Source organism: Passer domesticus, chromosome 27 (genome assembly GCF_036417665.1).
Source record: "Passer domesticus isolate bPasDom1 chromosome 27, bPasDom1.hap1, whole genome shotgun sequence".
Taxonomy (NCBI): Eukaryota; Metazoa; Chordata; class Aves; order Passeriformes; family Passeridae; genus Passer; species Passer domesticus.
In genome coordinates this window covers 2,015,862-2,034,753 of record NC_087500.1, presented here as the reverse complement: position 1 = coordinate 2,034,753, position 18,892 = coordinate 2,015,862, and the positions used below count along the sequence as shown (strand labels likewise).

The following is an 18,892-nucleotide window of genomic DNA, read 5'->3' as shown; positions in this document are numbered from 1 at the left end:
CAGACATTCCCTGAGCCTGCCCAGCCCGCTGGGGATGCTGAGGGTCCCTCCTTCCCTCCCAGGCCGATTGTTGGGAAGCAGCAGGGAGGCACATGTGAACTCGGTGGGGCTGGGGAGAGCCTCCAGCCCCGTGTGACTCTGCATGTAGATGAAGCAGCCCCGGCTTTGGGAGCTGCTGCTGCTCAGTTCTCAGGGAAGGCTTTTTCTCCTGCTTGGCTCCCTGCTGAGACAGCCCTTTTCAGCCTTTCCATCCCCCAGTCCCTGCTCCTGCACAACACAGGCAAACTTGATTGAATTAAAGACCCAAGAGAACATGGTTTATTTTCTTCTCTTCAAGGCATTTCAGAAAAGATTTTTAATTGGTTTAAAAAAAGATGCTGAACAAAATGCAATGGTTTTCAGTCCTCTTGAAGCAGCAGTAACAGATAGCACTATTTAACACTGCTGAGTGGAACCACAAGCAGGAGCTGTGACTGGCAATTTAAAGCAAGCTCAGAGAGGTTTCTAGTTTATTTAAAGTCTAAAGTGTTTACCCTCAAAAGAAAACCAGAACCTTCAAGTGTTTGCCCTTCCCACACCACGTTCCAATAATCCAGCCTGGGAGGAAGAGTGGAGCCTGGGAGGCAGCTTCAATTCAACACAGACATGCACCTCGATGCATAATTAATAACATTTCATCCCAGAAATGCTTCTCTTCCACACAGAGCCTGCAGTGATTGCAGGGAGCTGCTTGCACATCAAGAATATCCCTGCAAGTGACGTGACACCCCAGTGAATTCATAATCTGGGCCACAGCAGTGGGAGCAGCCGTGGTGACAGGACAAGGGGGAACGGCTTCCCCCTGCCACAGGGCAGGGACAGATGGGCATTGGAAGGAAATTCTTCCCTGTCAGGGTGTGGAATGGAACTCCCAAAGAAGCCCTGGATCCCTGGAAGTGCAGGGGGTGGAATGAGATGGGCTGTAAAGACCCTCCCAACCCAAAGATTAAATCAGCTTTTAAATCAGCTCGGTATTTCAGGCACCCCCCAGGAGTGAAGCACTGAAGCAAAGGGTAACAGGTATTGTCTCCCCAGCATCCTGCCAAGAATTCCTCTCAGCACAGGGATGTCCCAGGACATCCCATTTTTACAAGGAATGATGCTAAACCATGATCCCAGTCCCACAGAAACCCACAGTGCTTTGAGCCCATGCAGGTCAGTCCCAGTGCTGCTGGTGCACTTAGAGCCTGTACCTGCACCTCAGATTCCAGCAACCCCCTGAGATTCCCTCCAAAGAAACTGCTCCTCAAGGCAACTTGTAACCTCAGAGGGGTCTTGGAAGGTGTTGATTAACACTCAGGATTATTTCCATCATGGGTTCCTTACTTGAGTTCAAAACCCCCAAAGGGTCTCTGTGCCCAAATCCAGCCCTTTTAACAGTAAACTGTCACAGCAGAAAAGGCCTTTCCTGCACAACTCTATTTCTTACACACAGCTTTGGGTTTTTAAATGCCCAAGATCCCCACATGCCATGGCTATCCCAGGGAACTCACTACAAACACACCAGGAAGAGCCCTGTCCCCAGAAGTGCAGAGCAGGGCAGCCCAAAGGGCCCAGCTCACCCCATGTCCTGATTCCCACGAAGCCAACACTAGACACTTAAAAAATAAATAAATAAAATAAAACCCCACATGATCAATCAACCAGTGACATTTCCTCAGCAAACTCTCTACTCTCCAACAATTTATGGCTTAAGCCACCATAATATTGGCTGTCAAGGCAGAGTCTCTCAGCCCCCAGGGCATTTCAAACCCTGCTGAGCACAAATCTCTGCAACAAGTGCAAACTTGGCAAATATCTGTGAGCTGCAGCCTGTGTCCTGCTCTTGGGAGCCCCAGGTGCCACCCAAAGGGCAGCCCAGCAGCAGCACACATTCAGGATGCAATGGGCAAATGGACAATTGAATACTTTAAGTTCCTGTGAAAGCTGAGCCAAATCAAGTTCTGTTTTCCCTATTGATTTCTGGGAACAGCCATGTCCTGGCACTGTGGAACAGCCTGCAGCAGGTCAGTGATTACAGGAGATGAAGGGACCAGGAATGGCTGTGCTGCTGCACACAGGCAGCTGCTCTGTTCCAAGCATGTGATAAAACTTGGATGCTGTTGTGTTACAGACTTCACATGGCCTAGAAAGCTCACTGGGAAAATCTTTGTTCTCCCAGGCTGACAGTCACACAGGGAACTCAGGGCCTGTGGCATTACAATTTAGTTCAAAGTCCTGGATTTGAAAGGTCTTTTCACCAAATTCTCTAATGAAAACAACACTCACACACAGGCTCCTGTGCCAGGATATTAAACATGACAAAAAACTGACTTCACCCAGACTGTGCTTCTCTGCTTTTTCCTGACATCAACTTTCAAGGTGTTCCTGTTAGGACGTTATTTATTCATGCAGATCTCTGACACACAGAGCAGAAAGGCAGTGAAGGACAGGGAAATGGCAAACAAGAAAGGAGGCTCAGCCTGCCTGTCTCACCCAGCACGAGCTGCAGAACCCTCAGCACTTGTGATGTTCCTAAATCTCATCGAGCCACAGAGTGCAAACAGACAGGATCAGCACGAGACAAGATCTTAAGCTTCTCTCAGTCATTGTAATTAACACCTGATCATTTCAAGTTAAGAACAAATTAAACCCTTGACAACCACAATCACAGATTAGACAGAAATTGATCTATAAATAGGGAGGGAGCACGTGGCTGAGCCAGGGGTGGATCTGGCCTGAACAGCTCCTCAGAGGGCACAGCTGGCACAATTCAGTTTACATGGTGAAGGTTAAACTGGTTTCCTCAGTCAGTATTTTTAGGACTAACTGCAGAAGATACAGCCCCCAGTAATTAGATATTTCAAGCTGAATCCCTTGTGGTTATCCTAGAAATGTCCAAGTGAATGAAGAGCAGCAGGCTGGGATTAACGTGGCTGACTCAGACAAAGCATTAACACCACAGGCAGCTCTCAGGCAGCCACAGAGCTCCCACTGTCCATTCCTGCAGGAACAGGGACAGTCCCACTGTCCCATCCCTGCCTTACCTGAGGGGGGGCTTTCTTCAGCAGCACCAGAAGGGCTTGCAAGACCAGGTTGGAGAAGCGAGGTCCAATTGGGACATAATCTGAAAGCAAAAACTCATTTTAATGTCCTTGGAGTAGATGCACATTTAAGCCACTTCACTGCATCAAAACCAGTTCAATGGCCTTGAAGTAAATGGTTCCAGATAACTTCCAGTTTGCAATGTTTCAACGTTGCAAATACATCAATACTTCTGCAGCAGCCAGCACAGCTCTCCCTCCTCCTGACTCACCTAAAAGTCGCTCAATGTCGTCCACAACAACACAGCTGAGCTGGGACTTGTAGGCATCATCAAAGATCTGAAAAACAGTGAAATATCTCAGTGCTAAACCTCAGCCACAGGACTGTGACAGCCACAGCTGGGCCTGCTGATGTGGGTTCAGCTGAACACAGCAGCACTGAGAGGAGTAATCTGAGAATGAAACAGGTGGGTAATGAGAGATCAGGCTCCCTGCAGGCAATAAAACACTGCCATCTCCACAAATTTGGTTCATTTATTCATTTATCCCCCACCCTTGGCAACAAGCAGCTGTCCTGAGCTTCAGTGGAAGCCAGGGAGAAACCAGCACCATTTCTCTGTTTTAGGAGCTGGGGCAACACTGATAGTGTCACACACACACACAGAACCTCCCCAGCTGTAACACAGCTGTGAAGCTCTTCCCCTCAGGCTGGATATTGGGCACTGTGCAGAACAGCAGCCTGCAGGGAGAAGGGACTGACTCAGGTGTGGATCTCAGCCCCAGTCACCTCTCCTGGAGCAGCAGAGTGCCCTGCACAGCTCTGGGTGTGAGCAGGAGGCAGCTCTAAGGACAGCAGTGGTGCTGCAGCCCTGCCTCCAGCAAACCCTGATTCCAGTGAATCCAAAGGCTCCTTTTGGATCCAACTCACAAACTGGACCTCCACTGCTTCTCCTAAGAACCTTCCTGCCCTTACAAACTCTACAACCCTGCACCAATGTGATCAGAGTAACATTCAGCTCACATGCTCCATTCAGTACCCATCACCTGAAGAGTAAGTGCTGGGCTGCTCCAGGAAATGAAAATGTTCAACACATTCACATTCCCTGGCTGCCCAGGTTGTTAAACCTTCTGTTTAAATAAAAACCCCACCTCAGAATGGGTCCCAGTCCCACTCAGGCAGATCTGTTCCCCCAAGTGCAGCCCTAAGCCCTTCCTGGCTCCCCCTGCACAGGCAGAGCTCCAGCCCTGCTCATCCCAGATCTGTTCTCCTGCACTGTTGGCCAGGATCACACACCAGAACTGAGACTTGAAACCTTCCCTGAGACACTCAGTGCCAGTGCCACAAAAACATTGTGACAGGAGTCTGGCACGACAGGACAGGAGGGAATGGCTCCCACTGCCAGAGGACAGGGTTAGGTGGGATATTGGGAAGGAATTGTTCCCTGGGAGGGTGGGCAGGCCCTGGCACAGGGTGCCCAGAGCAGCTGGGGCTGCCCCTGGATCCCTGGCAGTGTCCAAGGCCAGGCTGGACAGGGCTTGGAGCAGCCTGGGACAGTGGAAGGTATCCCTGACATGGCAGGGGTGGCACTGGGTGGGCTTTAAGGACCCTCCCAACCCAATCCATTCTACAATTCTGTGATACATTCAACTTTATAAATAAATACATGCAGGATTTCCATACCTAGATAGCTGAAAATACCATGCCAAAGGTAATTCACCTTTCCCTGCAGGAGAGAACCAGAACTGGGCTGTCAGCAGGCACAGGGGATGACACACACGTACCTTCTTCATGGCCTGGCACTTGGCTGTTTCAGAAAACCCAATCATCTTATCAGGAGAACAGATCTTGATAAAGGGGAAGTTGGATTCTTCTGCTATTTTTGCTGCTAAAGCAGTCTTCCCACTGTGGGGGGGTCCTGAAGCAAAGGACAAACAAGGAATAAACAAGGGAGAAAACAGCTCTGACAATGCTCAGTGTGAATGATACTTAGGGTATGTTTGAATTCCATCCAGAGGCATCTGCAGTGTGAAATGAATGTTTTTCCTGCTTGCAGAAGGAGCAGACTAGCTCCTGCTGCAACCCAATCCTCCTCATGAAGGCAATTAATGGAACTACTTAAGCATATGCAGAATGATGTGCCATGACACAAAAGGGGGCATTACACTTTCTGTAGGAGCAGCCATGGCACCAAAATGTGTGAGTTTGTATTTTGGATAAATTTCTTGAGCTTATGTCCTGTCTCAGTATGAACTCTGCTGGCACCTTGGCAAACAAGCCAGCAACAGGCACACCAGGGAAACACTGGCAAAGACAATTTGTTATTTGCCTGAATTCACACCAGGATAATTCAGAGACCAAAGACACACCTGAATCCACGTGGCCAACATGAATCAGTTTGGAAGGACAGAAGAAATTGCTGGGCACAAACACAAGGAATTATTCAGGGTTAACTCCAAAGCTACATACTACAAGCAACAGTGGTAATGCATCTTTTTGGACTTTGGGAAAGGAAAAAGGGAAGAGATAAATAACAAATTCTACTCCAACATAACAAATTCTCCTCCAAAACTTGTAACACAGATACTGGAACCAGTTTCCAATATCTGAAAACTCCCCTTAGGCAGAACAGTCTGGATAGAGGGGATCCACCTTTAACTGACAGAGACACCCAAATGTGGCTGTTTGAACTCAGCTAATTGCACTGATGAGCTCTCCAGTGACTTCAAAGAGAATTTAGACAACTGACTCAGCTAGAGACAGCTCCACTGTAAACCAGCCAAATGCAGGCTCTTCACTGGGTACATTTTGGTTATTTGGAGGGTACATTTTGGTTATTCACTGGGTACATTCCCTTCTCCCTCGTTCCAAGCACAGGATCCCTTTGGCTGAGCAGCCAGTTTTAATATCCAAAGCAGTTTCACCCAAGCAAACTGAAAGAGCCCAGTTCCACTCCTCCCACAGGTGTTTCCTGCAGGTGCAGGATGCCAGAGGTGAGCAGGAGCAGCCCCCAGAGGGGATTTCCCAGCTGTTTCCCCAGCTGTACCTTCCAGCAGGACGCTGACCAGGGGAGTGCGGTCGCTGTTCTTGGTCTGCTGCACCAGCAGCTCCCCATCATCCAGCACCCTCGTCACTGGGTCCCCCCACTTAATGATGCCATTCATGATGTAGCTGGCATAGTCCTCCTGGTTGGTTCCAAATGCCTGCAGGAGAGAGGGAACACTTCTTTTAGCAAAAAAAAAAAAATTCATCTCATTGAAAAACCATGAAACAATTAAACAAAAATGACCAGGAGCAAGGCTCTGGAAGATGCTGAAGTGAGACAGTCACAGCCCCTGGTGACTCACAGCATTCCAGCTCAGAGGGCTGAACCAGGCATGTTCAGAATCATCTTTCCATAGGCCCTCACAACCAGTTCTATTCAGTGCAGGTTACCAGTGTGTTCTGATTCCACACTGTGTGGAGACAATTCCCAGAAATGAGGCTTAAACCTCCTCCTCCAGCCCAGGATAAAGCTGTCACCCAGGAACTGAAATGGCCTAAAAGGGAAAGCTGTGACAAGGAGAAGAAACCCCCAGCTGTTCTTTATCTGTTCTAGCTCTTTTTATGACTCTCTGGGTAGCAACAGGCACACAGAGAGCTCAGAGCTCCCACCTTCACAACACAGGACAACAGGACATGCCAGTGCTGTGTGACCCCAAAGGAAGTGTCCCTCCCATATGACTGCACTGGTGGCTGTTCCTGCAGCCCCACAGTGCTCACTTACTGGTTTGATATCGTTCTCCAAGGATGCAAAGAAGTCTCCTCTGGTCACTCTCAGGCTCTCTGCCTTCTCCATGTCCACCTCCACTTTGTTGCTGGCCTAGAAAGGCAATAAAGGCCACTGAGATGCAGCAGCACCACCCAGCTCCCCCCAGCCTCCCTCCACAGCCCCAGCCCTGTGGGCTCAGTAAGAAAAATGCTTCTGTGGGGGCATTTGGGTACCCCTGGAGCCATGCCCACCTCCAAGAGCCACTCAGGGCAGCTGTGCCACCCCAGTGGGTGATGCTGAAGTGCAGAGGAGCTCTGTGACCCCCATTTCAGAGAAGCCACCCCAGCTAAGAACAGCACTGGAGCTCTGGCCCACCCTTGCTGCTGCTGTGCTGCAAAGCAGGAGTCAGTGAGGCTCAGACTGGTGCCAGTGTGGGACTGACCTCAGCCCAGCTCAAACTTCTACAACTTACTGGGATTACACAGGTACCCTTTGGAGCTGGGAGCTAAGAGAAATAAACTACATTTAACCCTCAAAGACTTGTCTCAGACATTCCCCTCCAACAGGGACCTGCAAGAACAGAGTGCACCAGAGCATGGGAGGAAAAATAACAATAAAAATAATGACGTGGTGCTTGTCTTGAGAAGCAGCAATTGCAGCCCCTAAACAGCCACCACAGGACCCCAGCCTGGGCAATCCTGCTGTGCCAGACACACACCTGCAGCCAGAGGATGGCTGAAATCAGAGTCCCTTCTCCAAAAACACCCACCAAGCACAAACACACATGCCAAATAAACATCTGAGGGCATCTTTAGTACAGGTGATCACTTTTCTACTCTGCAGAGGGAGATGAAACACTCAATAAATTCCTGAAGTTGTGTGTACACTTAAAACCAGGGAGGCTCTTACCTCCCCAGCCTTTAATGAGCTCATGTTTTAATTTTTCACACTTTGAGAGATAATCACAAGCGTTTAAATGATTCAGAAGACAATGCCCCTTCATTTTCCATTCGTGCTCTTGCTTCTCACAGGTGCTTCTGAAAACTAGGTCAGGCCTGTGATGTATATTTTAAGTTTTCAGTACTTGTAGGAAAGAATAAAGTACTTTACTGCTTCATTTAGCTAAAAGCAATTTCAGAATAAAGAATATTACCCAAAATTACTATGTCAAAGTGTTTGAAAAGCAAAACAACACGTGGCTACTTCCCATGTGGAAAACACATGCATACATTACTGAGATGTGGATCACAAAGCACCCCAGAGGAGGGGACTGCTCTTGCACATTTGCACATTGCCATCTCCCCTTTTCCCACAGGATTTCTTGGCACAACAGGGAATAGATCAAAACACCAACGCTCCCCAAACTCACCCAAAACTCAAGCACTGACAAAACATCAGCTATAAGCAAAATTAATTATTTAAGGAAAATGTTTTGCCTGCAAAGGGAAGAATCCAGAAGCACTGGTTTTTTGGGGGTTTTTTTTGAGAGAGAGCACAAGAAAATGAGAAAGTGATGATGTTTGTGGTTTTCTGCTATATGAAACAATAACTTGTCAAGTATTATGGTTATACAAGACTAATTAGCAGGAAGAGTAATTTTTCCTTTAGAAGGAGCACTCCCAGGAGATACAAATGTCTAAGCAGCAAATGACTTCTCACTGAAATGAAAATGTGATTTGCTGTCCTCACACTTGAGGCTGAGCAGATTTTTACAGTCCCTGTGCTGTGGGATTGATGTCCAGGGCTTCTCCCTGCAGGAGCTGCCCCCAGCCCCGACCAGGGGAGCAGGGGCTGTGCCTCAGGCTCCTTCCTCACCACCTCATCATCTCATATTTCAACACCACTGAATACTGAGCCTTGCATCTGCCCTCCCAGCCCTGACATTTCATGCCCTGAGCTCCCTCCTGCAGGCACACTGACCCCCCCAGGCAGTGGGACTGGGAGGGCAGGGAGGTGTTCCCAGAGAACAGAGGGAAGGTTGCATGAATCAGACTGAAATGCTGATCACCATGTCAGCACTTATCTGCAATGGAAGACTTTGTACAAAGCCCTCTGAATTTGGATTTGGAGCAGAGGGTCCCTTCCCTGGCTGGAACACTTCTCCTCACAAAGCACATCTCCTCTGCTCTTCTGGTTGTTGCATGAGGAAACAGTGAACAGCCATCCCCATTCCCTGATCCCAGCACACTCTCCATGACCCTTCCCTACACTTTTTCAGGCTGAGGAATCCCAGTTTAACCATTTTTCCAAAGAAAACCCTCCTGGACCTCTGATCCCCTGCTGCCATCCCACACCCTGGTTCCAGCACGATCCCAGTACACCAGGGATTTGATCCATGATGTAATCACAGCCCCACTTTTGCTCTTTACCTCTCCTGGTAAATTCTAACCTTGCTATTTTGCTATTTTCACTGACAAGGACTGAGCTGGGATTTCCAGACCATTCCAGCTCCAAGAACTTGACCCCAGGTGATGGTCAGGTCAGTCCCCATCCCTGCCTCCACCTGTTTCAATTCTCTCTCCCAGAGGACACCCAAAATTCACTGGCATCCTGTGCACTCACATCCTTCCAAACACCCCCTGCAGATCTCCACTGGTGACCTTTGTCTTTATGCCCCCAAACCAGCTCTGAGATGGTAACCTCCCCTCCTTACAGAACATTTATCAACACACTGAGCTGCTCAGGCTCCAGCACAGCCTCCCCATAAATGGCTGTTCTAATTCCCACCTCCTCTCCTGGATCCAATGCACAAACTGTGCCCAAGGCTTTCAGGTTTTGGCAAAACATCCTCAAAAACCACCCCTTCCACTCCACCAAGCTGTGCAAGAGGCATCTGAAGGGCAGGAGTGGGAAGAGGGAATTCAGAACAAAAGAAAAGCACAGGGAAAAGGTGGTGCCCACATAAATTTCATCTCCTAAGGTACACTGATAGGCCCCTTTCCAGTGGGAGGTAAACATTCCATATTCCAAACATAATTATTTTCCCTTTTTTGCCCCAGCAGAAGACTGACCTTAATGTGTCTGTTCATGGCAGTGGACTGAGCAGCTCGAACCAAACCTTCCAGCTCAGCACCACTGAAGTTCTTGGTCTCCACTGCCAGCTCTGCAATGTCCACATCCTCAGCCAGGAGCTGGTGCTCTCTCATCCTCACTGTGTGGATGTGCAGGATCTGGAATCGGCCCTTCTCGTCTGGCAGGCCTGGCATGGGGAAGAGAACACACCCAACCCCCTGAGCACAGCACTGCAAATCCCCTGGCCTCCCCTCAGGGTCCCCTCCTTCCAAGACCCCTTGCCACCATGAGCAACTTGCACTCACAATGAGGGTATTTGATGATGCTTTGCACTGAGAACATTCAATTACATTAACTGCTAAACTGAACTGTGCCACCACCAAACCAGGAAGAAGAGCACAAGGTTGAGTTTCATTCCTCAGGGTTCTTCCAAGTTGGCTGCTCTCAGATTTCCACACCAGGAATGACAATCTGGTCAGGCCCCTGGCATCCTTCAATCCAGCTCCCACCCTGCAATTACCATGGAATGGTTTGGGTGGGAAGGGACCTTAAAGCCTATCCAGTGCCACCTCTGCCATGTAGGGACACCTTCCACTGTCCCAGGCTGCTCCAAGCCTCATCCAACCTGGCCTTGGGCACTTCCAGGGATCCAGAGGCAGCCACAGCTGCTCTGGGCACCCTGTGCCAGGGCCTCACCACCCTGTCCATAACAGATTTCTCCCTTATATCTCATCTGACCCTGTCCTCTGTCCATTAAACGTTTCTGCTCCTTGCCCTGTCACCACAGACCCTGGTAAAATCTGTTCTGCTCCTCTATCCCTGAGTGCCCTTTCCCAAGGGGTCACATCCACTAATCACTGAATCAGCTGAAAGTTTACTCTCCCAAAATCCAGAGCCTCTTCACATGGCCCATATCATGCCCATAAAATGTTCCTTTCCACCAGCTGAGGTGATCATTTCCCAGCCTGCACCTCAGCAAGTCATTTCTGAAGCCCACAGTGGGTGACACAGAAGATCCTACTCTTAGCAGTGTAAGCTGGCAGTGTGGCTCATCACCCTGAGCCCCACTGTGCCCAGCCCCTTCCAGCCTCTGCTCCAGGGATCTGGTATTGGCACTGATCACTGTGTGTGCTGAGGGGATGTGAAAAGACATTTTACAACATGCACAGTACCCAGGAGCACTCAGGCCTTGTCACCTGATAGTTCATTCCAGGCTCACTGAGCTTTCCAGCAGTCCCAGGCTGTTCCCTACTCCATCTTCCTTCAGGGAATTGCCACCTCAGCACTGAGCCCCAGGCCAGGCACCCTTTAGGCTGCACCACAACCTGCACTGACCAAATTCTGACCTCAAATGCAAAGCCAGTGATTTGTTCTCATGAATCTAAGATGATCTGGGCTTACTTTCTTAATAAAGCCTACATGATCAGATATTCCCTAATTTACCCTGCACTGGGTGTGCAGAGTTACAAAAGTCCCTTTCTAGCTACTGACAGACAGCTGCTTTTCCAGTTGCCAGCTGAAATGGCAAACCAAGCTCTTGGCCCACTTTTAGTTCATCCAGTGCTCTTGCCTGGCCTTCCTGCAATTTCCACCCAGGAATGACCTGTACCATTATTTGCCTCCCTTCATTCACACAAATATTCAGGGTCCTGCCTGCCCATCCCTGCCCGCTCTGCTGGGCAGAAACTCAGATCAGGTTTATCAGTAGGGAAGTCCAAAGTGGTGCTCTATTGATCTGATTTAATTGATATTCTGGAGGGAGCTGCAGGAAGTTCAGCTCCTGAGCCATGCTGGGGATTGCTCACATTAGGATCTGTATTTGCTTTGCTGCTGTAGGTCCAGGGAGTTGAGGAACTGGGCTCTGCAGTGTGCTTACCAATCTCCATCTTCACCTCCAGCCTCCCCGGCCTCAGCAGGGCCTCATCAATCAGGTCAGGTCTGTTGGTCATTCCTGAAGGCAAAGTTAAAACAAAACACTGTTATCTGAGCTTCCTGAGTGGGTTTCCAGCCCCTGGTACAGCCCATAGAGCTAGGGAGACACTCAAAGAGTCCCAAGAAAACAGACAGAAGGCACTCATCTTCTGGAATGCTGGGAAATGCCCTGAGGGAGTCAGGGCAACAGGGATCAAACCTGTGCTTGTGGTTCTGTCTGCCTGTCCTTGGGATCCTGCAGCAGGACAAGCAGAGCAGGAGCAGCCCCACTCCCCCACAGGCTGATACATCAATTCTATCAGTCCTTGCAGATTTCCCTAAACTATGACACCCTCCTTCTCAAAAACTAGATAAGGAAATTGCTGAAAGCAGCAATATCTGCCAACCACAGCAGCACCTCCCTTTAAACCTGCTGCTGATGCTGCTCCTCAGCTGCCCTGCAGTGAGGCAAACCCCAGCAGTGCCCAGCCAGCCCCACCTACCAATGACCAGGATGTTGTTGAGCTGCTCCACGCCATCGATTTTGGAGAGCAGCTGGTTCACCACGGTGTCATGCACGCCGGTGCTGCCAGCCATGCTGCCCCTCTGCTTGCAGATGGCATCAATCTCATCAAAAATGATGATGTGCACCCCACTGTTGGCTCCAAGCTGTGGGAGAGAGGACAGGAGTGTCACAGATTGCTGAGAGCAATCCAAAATCAACACCAAGCTCAGCCACACCGACAGCACTGAGACTCCCTGTGTGCTCAGTATCACACATGTGTGTGTGTGTATATCTCACCCCTCTCCAGGGGAACATCCTGCCCCATCTCCACATCAGGGGGCTCTGCCCAAACTCAGGACTTTGCAGCTACACAGGTTTCAAGGAAGAGCACGAGGCTGAGCAAGCCAAGCAAAGGCCAAAGCTCAAAGGGTGCCAGCACTCAGCACCTGGGAAAGGGACAGGTACCAGGGACAGGGAACAAGGCTTGTCTTGGAGGGAGGGATGCACCAGGGTGGGAACACCCCAGGCTGGACTGGCTTGGTAAACACACAGCTTGCCAGAGCAGCTCTGCTGATAATGTTTTTAAGGAGCCCAGTCAGCCCCAGAACTGCCATTTCCAGGTTCACTCAGGGGTGAGGCAGTTGCAGCTGCTAAGAGAACAGGATACTTTTTGTGACTGCATTATGAAGCTTCTTCCCTTCAAATTCCACCTCTAAAACATCTTTTGTGGCCAGTGCAGACCACGTTATCACTGGGTGCATGTGCTGGCCCTGGCAATCTGCCCCAGACACAGGCAGCACAATGCCAACCTTTTGGAGACCTTTTTAATCTCCCAGCTGTCATCAGGAGCAGCCCCTGCAGCCAATATCCAGTGGGTTTTAACAGGTGTGTTATTGCCAAGGAAAGCAGCTCCCAGGGATGCTGCAGCCACCAGGGAGCAGGAGATTGCTCACGTGGGTCTGTGTTACCACACAGAGCTGATTGACTGACTAATAAACCTTTTGCTGAAGAAATGGAATTATTTCAAGTCACCACCAAAATCTGAGTCTTGTGAGCTGAATAAAATTAAGGGATCATTTGCTAATGACTTCTAAAAAGACTTCCCTGTATTTAACTGTGACTAGCCTGACATTTGATTTTCTTTATCAGAAAAATCTATCAAGATCAAGTGATCCACAGCAGAGAAAAATTACCATAGCACACATGAAAGAAGTACTTACACCATGAAACTAAAGATTGGGAGTTTGAAAGCCACTTAAAGCAATGGATAAAAAAAAATCACTGGAAAAAATAGAATCTTTATCCATCCTCACTTCCAGTTTCAAAGATCTCTAGTTTCAAGACATTGTTCTCAACCGTTAGTTTTCTGCTGAGAAAAATTAACCATGTATTGATTATAACACTTCAAGTGCTGTAACATACTAATATGCCTACAACCTAAAAACCTGAAAGCCTACGTGCCAGCTTAATTCAGTAAGAAAAATCCAAACAGATTCAATTATGTCTCTCCCACAAAAAGAAGAAAAAAAAAAGCAACTAAAAACAGAGGAAAATTTGCACAATCTGAGTTTTAAGGACTTTTGGAGAAGGTGACAGGATATGACCCAAAGCCAGCAGGGTGGGCACTGCTGTATTGCTCCCAAATAACTGTGCAGGGAATCTCAGCACACTGTCCCTGTCTGCAGGGCTGGCTGGAGCCCAGCTGCCTTCCCAGTTTCCAAGGCTGTTTCCACAGCTGACACTGTGAGCCTGCACAACACCAATACTCCACAACTCACCAGGAATAACCATAACCCCAAGCCAAGCAGTAATCCTGTGCTGAGTCTTATTTTCTTTTTGTTAGAGTTGGAATTAAATGTGTGAGGTGTTATTTCTTGTTCAGACTTAGATGTTTATTAGTTCTTATCTATATTACAGTCTCACAAACTGTGAGTCCTACAGCACTTCACATTAACAAACTAAAAAATGGAGTTGTCTCTCTCTATAAGGTCTTTTAAGGATAAACTAATTAAGAAATGACACCAAAATTATTTTTACTTTTAACCCAATAACTTTTTTTTACTTTTAACCCAATGATTTTTACTTTTAACCCATGGCCTGCAATGCAGACTTTTTTATCTAATTACACAATACTAGCTAAACCTATGAAGAAGGTGAAGAAGAAGGACTAGCCTCCTCTCTAAAACCTCTACCTTGTTTTATATATATATATATATTTTCTATATTCTAAAACCTTAAACACTAAGTTTTCTACTATGTGATAATGCACACTTCTATTTAAACTACACATCTATAATCTCAGCTGTATTATTCAATTTTGGAAGCTTTCTTCATAGCCTCAGGTCAAATTCAGTGTTCTCTTGGGGGTCAGAGTCTGTCAGTACAGAAAGCCTGAAATTCTCAGCAGCCAGGGTTCCAACAACTCTGCCTTTAATACAAGCAGTAATTAGTAATTTTGAGATTCCAGACCCTTTCCAGTCTCTCCTGGTCTGTCACTGTCATATTTTCTGAAAAATCCCTTCGCCAGGATTTTTTTCTCCTGGGAAGCTGAGAAGCCTCAGCTTGTCCATGTTTTGCTACTTTGGAATGTGGTCTGGAGATGGTTTACCAACAAGTGCATGTTTGATTGGTTTCATGTGAATTGTTTTTACTTAATGACCAGTCATCATCAGCTGTGTCAGACTCTGAGGAGTCAGTCACAAGCCTTTATTATCATTCTTGTTAAGCCGTCTGTCTGTATCCTTTCTCTATTTCTTTAGTATAGTTTTAATATAGTATTTTTAATATAATATAATATCATAAAATAATAAATCAGCCTTCTGAGAACATGGAGTCAGATTCATCTCTTCATGGGGAACCTCACAAAGACCGCACTGGTCTCACTCCCACCACCCCCATTGCTGTGTGTCCTCACCCTCCTCTGCTCCTCCTCTGCATCAGCAAACAGCTTCCGGATGTTGGCCTCGGACTCTCCCACGTACTTGTTGAGGATTTCGGGCCCGTTGACCACCTTGGGCTCCCTGGCATTGAGCATCTTGCCGATCTGCCGCGCCATCAGCGTCTTCCCGCAGCCCGGGGGCCCGTACAGCAGGATCCCCTTCACGTGCTTGCAGCCTGCAAGGACAGGGGAGGGGTGCTTCAGAAGGCTGGCCTGGAGCAGAGACTGGAGGAGCTAAAGATTACAGGAGGCTGTTGGGAAGGATGAAAATTTGACAAAAAATATTTCATATTTCATAGATATGGATGCTTGGCAAAAAGATTTTTGAATATAGAATCTGAAGAAGGAATAGAGATGGAAGCAAGTTTTGATATAGAAGAAAAGAATTGCTGAGCCAGGCTCACTGGACAACCAAGGAGGCAAAGGGTATGTTGGTTAGAAGGGTTTTTATCACTTAGAGCAAAGGATAAACCCATGTCAAACAAGAAGATGTTTTTACCAAGCAGAAAGATAGCACAGGCAAACAAGTCAGCTGATGTTGCAAGTAGAAAAAAGGTCTCAGAATTTTCCACTGCAAGAAAACTGAAAAACAACTTCTAGCTTCAACTATAATATACTAACTTTTAGTGATTGGAGAATAGTAACATGAATATGGTAATTATAGTAGTTATGATAGGCTATAGATAAAAGTCAAGGTATAGATTGGTTCTACTGTATTAAGATGCTCAGCAAGGTATATAATGCATTTGTAACCTAAACTAAGGATCCCCAGGCCTGCCTGAAGCTGGAGCTGCCAGCTGTAGGCACAGGCCCTGTCACCCACAACCCTGGGGTGTTTGCAACATCTTGGATGTAATAACCTGCATTTGGAAGAGCTGCCTGAAGTCCTGCATCTCTCATTCAGGCTCTTACTGTAGGAATTTATTAGGAGACCTCAATAGATCCACTTTGGGCAGCACAAGAGCCCAGCCAGGGCTGGGGCATTCACACTCTCTGAACATGATTCCTTCGCCCAGGGTTCTTCTCCTGAGAAGCTGAAAAGGCAGCAAGAGGCCTCACAGAAAAGAGAAACAGTTCTTATCTCATTGGCTTCTCCTGTGTTGTGCTCATGTGAAATGTGTTTGGAGATTTTTTTACCCAAGGTGATTGTTTCATTGGATTCTGCTGTGAGTTGTTTTCACTCATTGGCAAATTGAGGCCAAGCTGTGTCAGGACTCTGGAAAGAGTCACGAGTTCTATTATTATTTTTTTAGCATGCAGTAAGTACCTTTTCTGTGTTCTTTAGTATAGTATAGTATAGTATTCTTTAATATAATATAGTATAAGAAAGTAATAAATTAGCCTTCTGATAAGATGGAGTCCTCCTCATCCTTCCTTCATCAGTGGCCCTGAATTTACAATACAGGGCTGCACCCCAGGTGAACCCAAAATGGTCACAAAATGCCCCACTGCTCACAGGGTCTCTCACTTTTATAAGCTCTGCTCCATTTGCATATTGGAGTTAATTGTCCAGTTACAGCTTTAGCCCATGCAGTCACATCCTCTTTGTTTTTCTCTCTTCAGCCCATGTTGTTTACGCCTTTGGGCCTGAGATTTGGATCATTTGTCCTTGGTCCCCAGCTGGAGCAGGAATTGTTTTGTCTCCCTGTTCTGTACAGAGAGCTCACCATCCCCTGATATGAAGCCCACACCCACCCACTAAAGCAGCACAGAACCTGAAAAATAGAAAAGCTAAAACCTGAAGCACCATAAGGGCTGAGAGAGGATGGGGACAGCCCCAGAGCACTGAGGGAGGCACAGGGAGCTGGCAGGGATGGGCCTGAGCTCTGCTCAGTGCTGCTGTCAGAGAAATTCAAACACAGGCTGGATAAGCATCATCCCAAGGATGTGCCAAGGAAAAACAACCCCTAGACCAACTCAAGGGCTCTCCATCCATCAGCCACTCCAAGCTGTAACTGCAGGAACACAGAGCACCAGAGATCCCTTGCGAAAGGTGGGAATAACACAATTCTCACCAAAAGGAGGTTCTAGGGATGCTGAATCCCCAGGAAGAGAGGGGCTGCAGATTGTTTTTTACAGCCTGCACACCAAGCAAAGCAGACACAGGTCAAACACACTCATCTGATTCTTCAAAGAGAAAATAAGGAATATTGTGTGATAATGCCAAACTTTTTACCCCTGTACTGGGCTTTGGTGAGTCCCATATCACACATCCAGTTCTGGCTGAGAGTTCATAGAATAAATATTGAGAAAACTGAAAAATCTTCCAAGAAATGCCAGCATTATCAACCCAAAATGCTGTAATTAGAAAGACCTGAAATATTATAATTTGTTCAAATAACAAGACTTTGGACACTGTGTGTTTAAATTCCCTCCTGTAGGGAAAGAGGGGATGCAACTGCTGCAAGCTGAGGCTGGACACATCCCACCAGTGACAGGCACATGTGTTCCAAGTGTGCTCACAGCTCCTGGGAGAGGCTGCAGGGTGAACAAGAAGAGTTTCCCTGAAGGAACTGTGGATATACAGCTTGTGACCCCATATTTTATCACTATGCTGTCTCTGAACATCCTTATGCCCCAACTTCCCACACTGTGCCAAGAGAGGTTGTGGGACCAGCCCCTGTCCACAACCAGGTTTGTTTTGTTCCTTTAACTGCACAGACCAAACCTTTGGCCTGGAAGCTGCTGCTGGAAAACCCTGCAGTAGGAGATGGTGCATCAGCACCAGGTTCTGAACCCTGAGCACCAGGCTGAGGGAAAGCCTCAGAGAACAGAGGGAATATGGGTCAGTGGTGGCCTCAGGAGTGCTGGGAATGGTGGGACTCAGAGTTTGGTTTTTTTATTTTTTAATAAATATATGAAAATCTATTTTTTACTCCATTCTTGTGGATTGACTTCTTTAAGAATGTGACCCACCCAACAAGAGCCCTGCAGTGCTCAGGATGCACATTAAAATCAAAATCAACAAAAGGCAGCAAACTGATGGCTCCAAGCTCAGACTGAGGGGACCTGAGCTCAGTTTCTGCCAGGCTCAAGGAGCCTGAGCACTTGGAGTTGTCTGTCACCCCACAGGATGACTTCCCCCCTGGTGCCTGGCTTGTCTCAGCTCCATGGGAACCCCAGCCCATCCCACAGAGCCCTCAGGGCTGCTCAGACCTCAGGGCAGTTCTGCCTGTAAAGGACAAACACCTACCCCTTATCACCTTCCCAACCCTCTGCTGTGATTTCACTTACTCCTGAAGGTTATGGCAATAAAGAATTGATTTCTGTCTGAACAACTGCTCAATATTATTTAATTCCTGTGACCCCACAGGCTCTCTTCCCTCTCTCTCTGGCTGCTCATTCACTGCAGTGAAGCTCCAGGACATTGCCTTGAGGAGCAGCTGATCCTCCCAAAACCCAGGGAGCAGCAGTGCTGCACTGGGTAAGCCCAGCAATAAAGCTGAGAGATCCTGCTGGGCTTCTCTGCAGATAAAAAATTTACTACAGAAATCCAGAGCTGTGGCTAAGAACTCATGAGTCAGCACTGAGGCATCTGTGAGTCAAAAGCATAAACAACATAAACTGGCAGTGCAGACAAATCTCACAGGGAAGGGAGTGAGGCACAGATAAATTAAAAGCTCTTTCTGTCAAATCCCTGTCATGAGGGCATTGCTCATGGGGGAGCAGGATCTCCTCTGTAACCAAACTGCACCAGGCAGGGTGGTGCTGACAA

General features: G+C 47.7%; 1 protein-coding gene across 2 annotated transcripts in view; it reads right to left on the bottom strand.

Moving 5' to 3' along the window:
• Positions 1–18,892, bottom strand: part of NSF (N-ethylmaleimide sensitive factor, vesicle fusing ATPase) — a 75,507-nt gene that overhangs the window by 11,324 nt on the left and 45,291 nt on the right. For both annotated transcript variants that reach the window (XM_064400159.1, XM_064400158.1), the window contains exons 9-17: positions 15,154–15,353; positions 12,238–12,403; positions 11,700–11,774; positions 9,823–10,010; positions 6,827–6,922; positions 6,107–6,263; positions 4,845–4,978; positions 3,335–3,401; positions 3,066–3,145 (exon numbers count right to left, since the gene is read on the bottom strand). In XM_064400159.1, coding sequence (XP_064256229.1) covers positions 3,066–3,145; positions 3,335–3,401; positions 4,845–4,978; positions 6,107–6,263; positions 6,827–6,922; positions 9,823–10,010; positions 11,700–11,774; positions 12,238–12,403; positions 15,154–15,353 — 1,163 coding nt within the window. The remainder of the gene's footprint in view (positions 1–3,065; positions 3,146–3,334; positions 3,402–4,844; positions 4,979–6,106; positions 6,264–6,826; positions 6,923–9,822; positions 10,011–11,699; positions 11,775–12,237; positions 12,404–15,153; positions 15,354–18,892) is intronic.